The sequence below is a fragment of the Juglans regia genome, chromosome 16 (genome assembly GCF_001411555.2).
Source record: "Juglans regia cultivar Chandler chromosome 16, Walnut 2.0, whole genome shotgun sequence".
Classification (NCBI taxonomy): domain Eukaryota; kingdom Viridiplantae; phylum Streptophyta; class Magnoliopsida; order Fagales; family Juglandaceae; genus Juglans; species Juglans regia.
Genome location: NC_049916.1, coordinates 3,620,270 through 3,631,686, shown reverse-complemented (window position 1 = coordinate 3,631,686; position 11,417 = coordinate 3,620,270). Strand labels below are relative to the sequence as shown.

Here is an 11,417-nt window from a genome sequence, read left to right as displayed (position 1 = left end):
CGCAGTGCTTTTTAGTTTTTGCTGACATTGTAGCTTATTAGAAAGCTGGAGGAAGAATGGTTGTTACATGTAATCGTTACAGAAACAACTCGCTTGCAAAGTTGCAATGCTTGTGTGTCATTGCTGCATAAACCCAGCATTACAATTTGAATAATTGCTTCACTGATTTTACAAAAAGAATAAAGTGCTTCATTTGAAAAATGAATAATTTTGTTATGACTGAAAAATGAATAATTTATTTTTCAAGCAAATGAAATAATTCTTTGTCGGTTTACAAGTTGATATGGCTCAATAACAATTATATATATATATATATATATATATATATATATTATACGTTGACATAGATCAATGGCATTGAAAATTTGAAATAGCCATTCGTTCTAGTAAGTTATGTTTTACTTGAGTTATCCTTATTTTCATCTACATTGAAATAAACATTGAATAGACAAACTTGAGGGTCTTGGTAGTTTTGATATATAGATGATGGGAGATTATGAAAATAAAAATAAAAAAGTATTTAAAAATAAATAAAAGCATTAAAAATAGATAACAAAAATATTAATATTTTTTTTTATTATAAAAAGTGAGATGATCCAATGTGGAGTTTAAATTCTGAATGATTAATCAAAAGTCATGAAGCGGCATATACATTAGCCAAACTTTAGCTAAATCAATGTCAACGGGAGACGTTTGGATTCGAATATGAGTTGAGATGAGTTGAGATGGATTGTGAATAGTAATGAGATGAGTTATGAATAGTAGTGAGATTTGTGAGTTAAAGTTGCTGAATAGTAATGAATAGTAGTAAAATGAGTTGAGATGAGCTGAGATGACTTGCGAATCCAAACGTCTCAACTTGTACGCAGTGGTATATTTGGTTTGTAAATAAACGAAGCTTGAATAGGTTTAGTGCATGTTTGGAATTACGGTAGAAAATATAACTTATAGCTTAATTAAAAGTTATACCATATATTTAAATAACTTTCAAATATGTTACATTTGTTTGAAAACAATTTATTGAAGTAGAAATGATGATTATTTAAATTTTTAAAAGATTATGACAATATCTTTTAAATTTTGAAAATTGTAATTATTTAAAAGTTATGTGTATTTTAGTCTATTGACATACAAACTTTTTAAAATTCAAATTACGTTTTACATTATCTAGAAAAATACACTTGAGAAAAGACATCATTTCAAATATACTTTTAAACTTATTTGATATTAAAAATTATTTTAATATATAACATACAAACAATCTAATTTTTTATTAAAGAAATTTTAATACTATTTAAATACTTTTTAGAACTTTAAACGCAATCCCAAAAAAACCCTTAATGCATGCTATGTTTGGGTGTCAAAACTCTATCAACTTATTTCAAATCAATCATTAATAAAATTTACTATTTTTTTAATTTCTTATAAAATGTTAAATATATATCAACATATTCATATATTTAAACATATATTTCAATCTATTTCAGACATTCATATATATCTTAATAAAATCTATAAAATACTACTATGCCTAACCATTCAGATCACATGAGATTCGACACCCAAACGCAGCCTTAAAATAAAAAAATAAAAAAAAAATCAACCTTTAGTCGTTATATTTCTTATCCCCGTCCCAAGCACTTTCGAAGCCTCGACCGACAAATGGGATCGTTAGACACGCCGACTAGTGCAGCGGAGAACGGCTCTACAATACCCGCCACGTTTCCCGGCCACCACAAGTCCCTAAACAAAGACGGGTTCCCGGCCGGAATTGCGCCGGAATCGGACCCGATGAAGAAGCGGAAAGCGTCTTTTCTACCTCTTGAGGTTGGTACTCGTGTCATGTGTCGTTGGAGGGACGGGAAATTCCACCCGGTCAAAGTCATCGAACGGCGAAAAATGCACACCGGTGGGCCGAATGATTACGAGTATTACGTACATTACACGGAGTGTAAGATCTCTCATATATAATTTTTTCTTGCCTTTGAACTTCCGCTTCGGATTCCTAATGTTAGGGTTAGGTTAGGGTTAGGTTAGGGTTTGAAGCCTTGGAAGTTGCAGTTGCCGTTTCGTGACGGAATGTGGTGGTCCGGTGCTTCGTATTATTCGGTTTTGTTCCATAATTTGTGTCAATTAGGGTTTCAAGTTTACTGTTTGATTTTGCTAAATATATTGCTTTGAAGTTGTTTTTAGGTGGGTATTTTAATGTTGATAGTTATCTGAAAAATGTGGTGATTCGTGCTGCACTTTGTGGAGTTATGACTTATTACTAATCTTATCCTCTGTTACCGGAATTCAGTAACAAAGGCCTGTTTTTGGGTTGAGGCTTTGGCGCGTTCAGTTGCAGCCTGTGTTTTTTTGTTAAAGACGCAACCATTGATCCAAAAGTCATAGGATTGTTGGATACTAATTTGGTTAAACTTTTAACCCTCAAGATCATAACATTCCACCACACTTCCGAATCCGACATCCACAGCGGCCCACTCTATCGACACTGATCCGGTGGTAGCCATTTTCCTTTTAGTGGCTTCACTCATCTATCAGTATTCAATGACTTAACACCATGTCCGTACATAGTACCAAGACATTTTAATCTAGCCTATAGGTCGCCCCCTCCGTGACTTGAACTCATGACTTGAACATTTTTTTATCGTGTCGTGCCCTGGTAACAGCCTATTGAAAGGCGCTTCAGTAGCTATAGGAAATTATCGAGTCAAACAAGACTCCATTATCCTTACAGACAATTTTTTTTTTTTTTACTTACAAAAAACTGTCCGTATGGAACCCTAATGGGTTGGCCTAAGTGGTGAAGGCCTTGGTCTGGGGTATCACTCCCTTCAAGGTCCAAGATTCAACACCTCATGGGTACAAAAAATCTTTTTGGACCATACCCCCTGGTGAAAAGCCAGCGATTTAACCAGTTCCGTGTAGGGAAACTTTCGAGGGTGCGGTGCACGGTACCAGGGTTTACTCTGCAGGAGTGGGTCCGAAAGACCCTACGTAATAGTTGTCCGTATGGATAATGGAGTCTGTTTGATGAACTATGACGGAGTGACTAGTTTATGAAAACACTGAAGATGAATTGGTTTCTTTCCCACTATAGTTAAATTAGATGTTTGGATGATAAGCTTTCATTCTTTTACTTTAAGAGGTTTTTGGTTTGAACTGTCTCAATTAATTAGGGGATTCTCCCAGTTTTCCTAGGACCAAATAGGCATATCCTCCTTTCTCTGATAAGGACTAGAGAGGGGAGGAGAGGGAGGGGGGCTCATGGGTCCATTCCTTACGGGGTCTGTGAGTTGTGTTTATCAATTGGAGAGAAGAAAAACCATGGAGCATGTGTTCATGTTACAGTTGGTATGCAATTGTTTTTAGTGCATTAATAGGTTCTCAGAGTTATGGTCAAGGAGTTTTCTGTTAGGAAAGTTGAAATAAGTTACTTTGGTGAATTTATAAATGTCAGCTAGAATGCTCCGAATGTCATGGGTTGTCATCTTTTGTATCTGATTTGTTCTGTAAATTTCTTAGCAGTGTTCTTACTTGTGGCCACACCCAATGACCCATTTCCTTTTATTCATTTTGTATTGAATTTTTTTTTTTTTTTTTTTTTTTATAGATAAATGAAATTATTTTGCAAACTATGAAATCAAGGTTCTCATTTGGCATTCCATTTATTTCAAAGTTATCGCCTTATTGTCTATTATGAATGCCCATCTCTTCACTTTCCATACATAATGGTAGCGGAAAGGATTTTTTTCTGTTTATAATTTTATGCATTTTGACAGTCAATCGGAGGCTTGATGAATGGGTGAAGCTTGAACAACTTGATCTTGATTCTGTAGAGACTGTTGTTGATGAGAAGGTTGAGGACAAGGTATGATCATATGATATTGGTTAATTATTAGGTGCTTTCCTTTCTCTAATGGTTGGTTTTGTTAAATGAGAATCCTTTATCTTTGGCCACATCTCTTGGACAAAGCCACAAAGGTGTCTTTTTTTTCCTGTTACCTTGCACATTTTACATGCTTCTCACAATTTATTATCTTTTAGTGCTGATTACGAGAATTGTGGATGAGCTTTCCAGGTTACAAGCTTGAAAATGACACGCCACCAGAAGCGGAAGATTGATGAGACTCATGTAGAGGTAAATACATGTAAAAAATTGCTTGGAATATTTTTGGTGCTTTGTTGGTGCATTTATATTTCTTTGTCAATCTGAAATCCTATTTAAATAAAAGCTTGAGGACAAACTAGAGTGATCAAGTGAACCAAAAGGCAAAATGGGCTTTTGGAAGCAAGTACTTCTGAATTAGTTATGAGTGAAATGAAAATTGATTCTTGATGCGGTTTTTTTTTTTTAGTTGTTAAGTTACTCAAGCACCCAGCAGGTCTTTGAATTCGTGGTTTCATGCATCACTTTATTCATATGAGGGAGCAAGTGCAATTTGAGCTAGAGCCGTTAACCTCGATATTCAATGTATTATGAGAGAAAAAATGAGTTGAGATTGTGCAATGGAAAAGCTTTATGAAGATTTAACACACTAAGAACAGTAATTAATAAGTCATGGCCTTCATGTCTCATGTTCCCCCCTTCTCTCTCACACACACACAATCACACCCCTATGAACCTTATCAAAGGAGTTCTTCTTATGAATCTCTCCATTTTTATTTCCTATGGGATGCCGGTCTTCCCTGGTCAATCCCCCCTTCTCTCACACACAATTACACACCTACCAACCTACCCATAGACACACATCACACACACTCGAATACATATTATAACGCACAAATCACACACTCAAACACATATTATGTGAGATTTCAATTTAATCAATAAAATACCAAATGATGTGAGTTGCTGACAATCTTATAAGCTGAATTGCTGGCTGTTATTCTGCCTACATCATAGTACATCCCGTGTATATTTATATTTAAGGAAGAGGGGCCTCATTGTGATGGATTGGTGTTATTTGTGCAAAAAACATGGCGAATCAGTGGACCATCTATTATTGCATTGTGAGGTGACGAGAGAGTTGTGGAATGAGATATTTAGTAGAGTCGATGTTGCGTGGGTTATGCTGGCAAAGGTGGTTGACCTACTTGCTTGTTGGAAGGGTCTAAAAGGTTGTTCTCAGGTAGCAGCAACTTGGAAAATGATCCCGTTATGCATAATGTGGTGTATTTGGATGGAAAGGAATGCACGATGTTTTGAAGATAAGGAGCGAACAATGGAGGAGCTACATAATTTTTTTCTGCACACTCTACTCTTATGGTTTTCAGCTGTTGTTCTTAATGGAATTAGTGTACATGAGTTCTTAGCTCTAATTTAGTTTATTAAGAATGTATTTAGGTGTTTTCTATTCTATACTCCCTGTGTACATAGGCTATGCCTATCTTCATTCATATTAATGAAAATTACTTTTTACTGATAAAAAAAATATATATTTATATTTTATAATCTGAATATTTCCTTAACAATTATTTAGGGTCATGAAGAGCTTGATGCTGCCAGCTTGCGAGAACATGAGGAGTTCACAAAAGTGAAAAACATAGCAACTATAGAACTTGGAAGATATGAGATTGAGACATGGTACTTTTCTCCCTTTCCACCAGAATACAATGACTGTTTGAAGCTGTACTTCTGTGAGTTTTGCCTCAATTTCATGAAGCGCAAAGAACAGCTTCAAAGGCATATGGTGAGCTGTGCCTTATATTACACTGTTTTCACTAGCTTTCAATTTTCATTTTATGGTATAGCATGCTTGTATGTAAAATTTAGATGGCAATTTTGGATTTTTTTAGTTCATCAATATTCTATGGATATATGTATATATATATATAAGCATTCAGTTCATCAATACATGAACTAAATATTATTCCCTAGATTCTTAATTTTCTGCCATAATTGCCAACATACATTGAATCTGTTGCAATCTTGTGTTACTGCAGTTCATCGAGAGCATTGTATGAAAATAGTGTTTGGCTCTTCTTTCTATATGTGATCACATGATTTGGGTCGAACGGGCTGTGTGAACATATTGAGGATTGAGTACGTAATTGCCTATCAATGGCTGAGATGGTCCATGGTGTTATTATTGGAAATAATTATTTCTATCCACATGTAGATCTCTTCCTATTAATGTCTTCAATGAATTGAGATCTTAGATGGGAGAGATGGTTGATGAATACTGTGGAACAGGTGCAAGGGTTGAAGGAATATGTGAGTTCTTCCAGGCAGCTCATTGTTGTTCCAATCCCCATGGCCATTTTCTAATTTTGGCTGAATTTGGAGGTGGTGATCGCAAAGGACACATTCTCATACCGGAAAGTATTAGAGGAAAGGGCTGGAAGGGTCTTGCATTGGCATTACGTAAGGTGGCATATGTTTTTCAGATTTTTGTTGGTGTTGGATAAGAAGCAAAGTTGACGAAAAAACTAGAAGTCCCATGACTATATAGCATGAAGGTCAACTCATATGCAGAGGTGAAAAGAACATTGTTTCTAAAAAGCAGTTGCATGTGGAGGAATGGGCAAGGCTGAAACCGAGCTCAACAAGCATCACATCATATAGGGCAAATACCAGTAAAATGCAGCTGTTGGAGTGTTTAATTCCAGATCTCCAGCCGGGCAAACCTTTGAATGTGGTACTGAGACTTCCAGTGGGAAGGATGTGTCTGGTATGGCAAAGGATGTGCTTGTAGATGAGCATAGTTTACTTCATGTTTTAAGAGGCAAGTAGAAAAGATTAGAGGGGAAGTGGAGTTAATTGAAAAGTTGGAATCAGGATGTGGGTTAAACGAGTTAACTAAGAGGCCATAAAGAATGGGTCAAAATGAGGCCCAATTCAATATAGGGTGTTTACTAGCCCAGCTAGTGTTCTATCATCTATGGACCTAGGTATGCTGTGAAGGCTCATAAAAAAACCCAATGTTTTGAGGCAGGCTCAAGGGTAGGCTTGTCATCATCCTAAATAGGCCTAGTCATACCTTCCTAGTTAATAGGCCTATTTTGGGATGATGACAACCCAATCCTTGAGCCTGCCTCAAAACTTTGGGGTGGATGGTGTTCTCAAGAAATTAATGGGACATTTGGAGTTGTACTTTGGAAAAGCATCTGAAGAGGTTTTGGGGGAGTTTTTCCATTTTTCTAGATATGTATGTGGTCAGAGATGGTTTGAGGACAAAGTTTTGGCATGATGTGTGGTCCGTAAACAGTACTTTAAGGTAGCTTATCTGGAACTTTAAAGTTTTGCTCGCTTCAAGGAAAAGCTTCAGTGGCAGGCCATTTACAAATCTCCAATGGTTCACATCAGTATGATGTTGGTTTTATTGAAAAGGTGAATGATTTGGAGATGGATGCTCGTACTTCATTGGAGAGGTTGTACTCCACCCATTAAAGCCGAGGTGGTGAGGTCAGGCTATGTTGGGTTCCCTCCAACCAAGGAATGTTTGAAGGGAGATCATCATATTTTAGTGTTTTTCATCTTATGATAGATCCTCTTTCCCATGGAAGAGAATATGGTGGAATAAGGCTAATTTCTATCTGACTTCCTTTGTATGGATGGTGCATTAGGGAAGACAGGGGGATGTTTTAGGCATCGTTTGGATAGTGAGATGAGATGAGATGGTTTTAGATGAAAGTTGAAAATTGAATAAAATATTGTTATAATATTATTTTTTAATATTATTATTTTTTTGTGATTTGAAAAAGTTGAATTGTTTATTATATTGTGTGGAAATTTGAAAAAATTGTAATAATGAGATGAGATGAAACCGCTTCTGTATCCAAATGGGGCCTTAGTGATTGACTGGTGTTGTATGTGCAAAAAGAGTAGGGGAGATCCATACTTTAGATAACTTAAAGACAAGGCATGTTGTGATAGAGTGGTGTTGCACTTGCAAGAGGAACGAGGACTCCATGGATCATCTTCTACTCCACTGTGAGGTAGCTACCACATTATGGCAAGCTTTTTCCAGTCTTTTTGTGCTAACCTGTGTGATGCCTCGACGGTTGGTTGATCTGTTAGTGTGCTGGAAAGGGCGGTTTGATAATCCTTACAGTAAGACCATATGTAGAATGATCCTGTATGGTGCATATTGACCGCTAGTGCGACTTTATGGAAATTGATCCTGTTGTGCTCGATGTTGTTCTTTTAGAGGGAAAGAAATTTAGGAGCTTCGAGGATTGTTAGAAGACAATGTGGTGAATTTGGATGAATGTTCATATTTATACTATTTCTGATTTACAGGACTTTCTTGCTCTTTTTTCCTTTGTCGTTTTGGGTGCATACCATGTATGCTCCTTGTGTACTTGGGAAGCACTCTTACAGCTTTCTATTAATAAAATTATTAACTTATAAAAAAATGTAAGTTAATAATTTCCCGGTCTTCCTTGTTTTAATTTTTTTTAGTCTCAGGATGTAATTTGATTATTGAATTTCATTCTATATATGCAGAGGAAGTGTGATCTTAAGCATCCGCCTGGTGATGAGATATACCGAAGTGGTACATTGTCAATGTTCGAAGTAAGTTTTGTTAGTGTTAATGCTTTGGTTTTGAAAACCACATTATTTCTCCCTTCTTATCTCTCAGCTTCTGTTTGATAATTTTTTAGTTGATTTAACGTTTCTGTGATTGAATGTTTTGGAACAGGTTGATGGCAAAAAGAACAAGGTCTATGGGCAGAATCTATGTTATTTGGCAAAATTGTTTCTTGATCACAAGACTCTTTATTATGATGTTGACCTATTTCTGTTCTATATCTTGTGTGAATGTGATGAGCGGGGATGCCACATGGTTGGTTATTTTTCCAAGGTAACATTACTTCTTTTCGGTTTCTCATATTTAGTGTTGAGTGGAGTCTTTTACCTCTCTTGAGTAATATGGTATTTTATAGAAGTTCAAAATTTTTGACGCAGGAATGTTGGAATCTCGCGTACAATTTGTTGTCATGCAGTATTTGTGAATCTTGCATGCATTTGAAATGATTTATACAGTGGATACATACTTCAAGCGTTGGTGGGAATAATTTAGGAGTTTTAACATGTTTAGGATGCGTAATTGTTTCGTAATTGTTGTATCCCTACATTGATATTGTTTGCACTTGACGTATCTTCTATATAGAAGACCTTGATCTGTTTGGTATTTTTATGGACTCTGATTTCAGGGATGGTAATAGTATTTTTAACCTCTCTATATGTTATTCTGTTGTTTTGCTTCTCCCAAACTGATGTTCTATGCTTCGAGTGGCCTATAATATTTGACCCTATTTTACTGAAATTTTTAGTAGTAGCTAAAGATATTGGAATAACAAAAAGTGAGGATTAAGAGCTATGTATTTTGTGTATGCTGGTGCAGGAAAAGCATTCGGAGGAGTCTTATAATTTAGCATGCATCCTCACCCTTCCTCCTTATCAAAGGAAAGGCTATGGAAAATTTTTAATTGCCTTCTGTAAGTTCTGTGCCTTTTATTTTATTTATCTAATTAATTATATTTTCTATTGGAAAATCTTTTTTTATTCTTTTCATATCTTTATTATTTATCGTGCATTTTTAACATTATTCTTTGCTTGGAGCAGCATATGAACTTTCCAAAAAGGAAGGTAAAGTTGGCACACCTGAGAGGCCCCTTTCTGATCTTGGACTGTTGAGCTACAGAGGATACTGGACCCGGGTTCTTTTAGACATCTTGAAGAAGCACAAGGGCAACATTTCCATCAAGGTGTGCTTTTGTTTGCATATTTAATTAAGAAAAAGTATTGGCATCAGCCACTGTTTGGGATCATCTAAAACACACCATAGTAAAATGACTAAAAACACCCCACAACAAAACCCACTTCCCTCTCATTTCAAATTTCATTTTTACTTCCTCCCCTCACCACCCGTGTCGCCCAAGGCCTCCCCCCCTTGCCCATCCCCGGGCATCGGCTGTCGAGGTGGCGGCGACTGTCGAGATGACGGCAGTCTGTAGTCTGGTGGTGCAGATTTGGCCATGAGGGAGAGGGCATGTGAGGGAGAGAGAAACGGTGGTGTGGGAGGTCGGTGTGGGCTAGGGAATGAGGGTATGGCCGAGGGGTGGACTTCCGGTGTGCTCGTGGGCGGCGACGCGCGGCTATAGGTGGCGGAATGTGAGCCGCGACGTGGGTGCGTGGGGTTGGGCTACGGGCGTGCGTGCGGAGGAGCTAGGGGCCTCGGGCTGGGGGAGGAGGACGGGCTTGGTGGTGGTGGTCGGTGGCTGTGGTGGGAGGCCGAATCGGCGGCGGATCTGGGCTGCGACGGGGACACGGGTTAGAAGAGAGAAACAAGGAGGGGGAAACGGGTGAGAAGAGAGACATGCTCGCCACTGCAGCTCAATGGCATATTTTTTCTTATGTGAATTTGTTTGTCGTATTCAGACAACCCATGGAAATGGTTTGAAGTTTTAACTACTCCTAGTATTCCCATCAGTGTATCAGGAATTAATTTACATAACTACGCCAAATAATAATAATAATCAAATATGCACACTGCAAGAATGGGGTCCCATGCCCTGAAAAGAGGAAAACTCAGGATGTCTAGAGATATATTTGAACCTGATAATCTTTTGCAATATGTTAATGTTGAGCCTAATAAGTATTTACAATTAGTGTATAAATGGACCTTTAAATTTTTTTTTTTTTTTTGCAATTTGAGAAATCATTTATGGGTTTTTATTTTCATTGTTTGTACCTTGTACGTATGTTTGTGTGATTACATCTCTCCATTGGTTCTTATTTTATGAACTTTCTGTTGAACCCCTGCTTTCGGCTGGTTATGATTCTATATGTACACGCTATGTTTTTGCAGGAACTTAGTGACATGACAGCAATTAAGTCGGAGGATATTTTAAGCACCCTTCAGAGCCTAGAACTGATTCAGTACAGGAAAGGGCAGCATGTCATCTGTGCTGATCCGAAGGTCTTGGATCGCCATCTCAAAGCAGCCGGCCGAGGGGGTCTCGAAGTTGATGTCAGCAAATTGATTTGGACCCCTTATAAAGAACAAAGTTGATGGCAACAGAGTCATCCGGATACTTGCTGCCTTCTATCTTGACTTGTAACTGACCTCTCTTGTATAGAATATAGGCTTTTAGGGTATGAAACTGGGAATTGTCTTGGTGACTTTTTCCTTGCATTATCCATTTTGTGATTTCCTGTACGTATGCATGAACAAAAAAATTAATAATATATTCTGACAACACTAGGCCGCTTAGGTTACCGCTGATTATTTCAATTGACTCAAAAGTCTTTTGCTTCCATAACGTGCTTGTGAAGATTTTGAGTTGGCACCAAAATCTGTTCCCATGAGATGAATTTGCAGGACTAGGGCTTTTGATGACTTCCCAATACTCTCCAGAATCCAGATGAAACAAAATTCCAACAAAAACTGTGGGAAGTGCAT

General features: G+C 37.2%; 1 protein-coding gene across 1 annotated transcript; it reads left to right on the top strand.

The window, feature by feature from the left end:
• Nucleotides 1-1,610: 1,610 nt before the first annotated feature.
• On the top strand, nt 1,611-11,320 carry LOC109012443 (histone acetyltransferase of the MYST family 1-like). The gene is made up of 9 exons (XM_018994078.2): nt 1,611-1,951; nt 3,786-3,874; nt 4,085-4,144; nt 5,487-5,696; nt 8,456-8,524; nt 8,652-8,813; nt 9,357-9,450; nt 9,578-9,720; nt 10,824-11,320. The coding sequence occupies exons 1-9, from the start codon at nt 1,663-1,665 to the stop codon at nt 11,025-11,027; spliced, it is 1,320 nt and encodes a 439-aa protein (XP_018849623.1). The 5' UTR covers nt 1,611-1,662; the 3' UTR covers nt 11,028-11,320.
• The last annotated feature ends 97 nt before the right edge of the window (nt 11,321-11,417 follow it).

Coding starts and splice junctions, on each gene's coding strand:
- LOC109012443 (XM_018994078.2), top strand. CDS start 1,663: ATGGGATCGTTAGACACGCCGACTAGTGCAGCGGAGAACGGCTCTACA. Junction 1,952..3,785: donor TTACGTACATTACACGGAGT/GTAAGATCTCTC, acceptor GCATTTTGACAG/TCAATCGGAGGCTTGATGAA. Junction 3,875..4,084: donor ATGAGAAGGTTGAGGACAAG/GTATGATCATAT, acceptor TGAGCTTTCCAG/GTTACAAGCTTGAAAATGAC.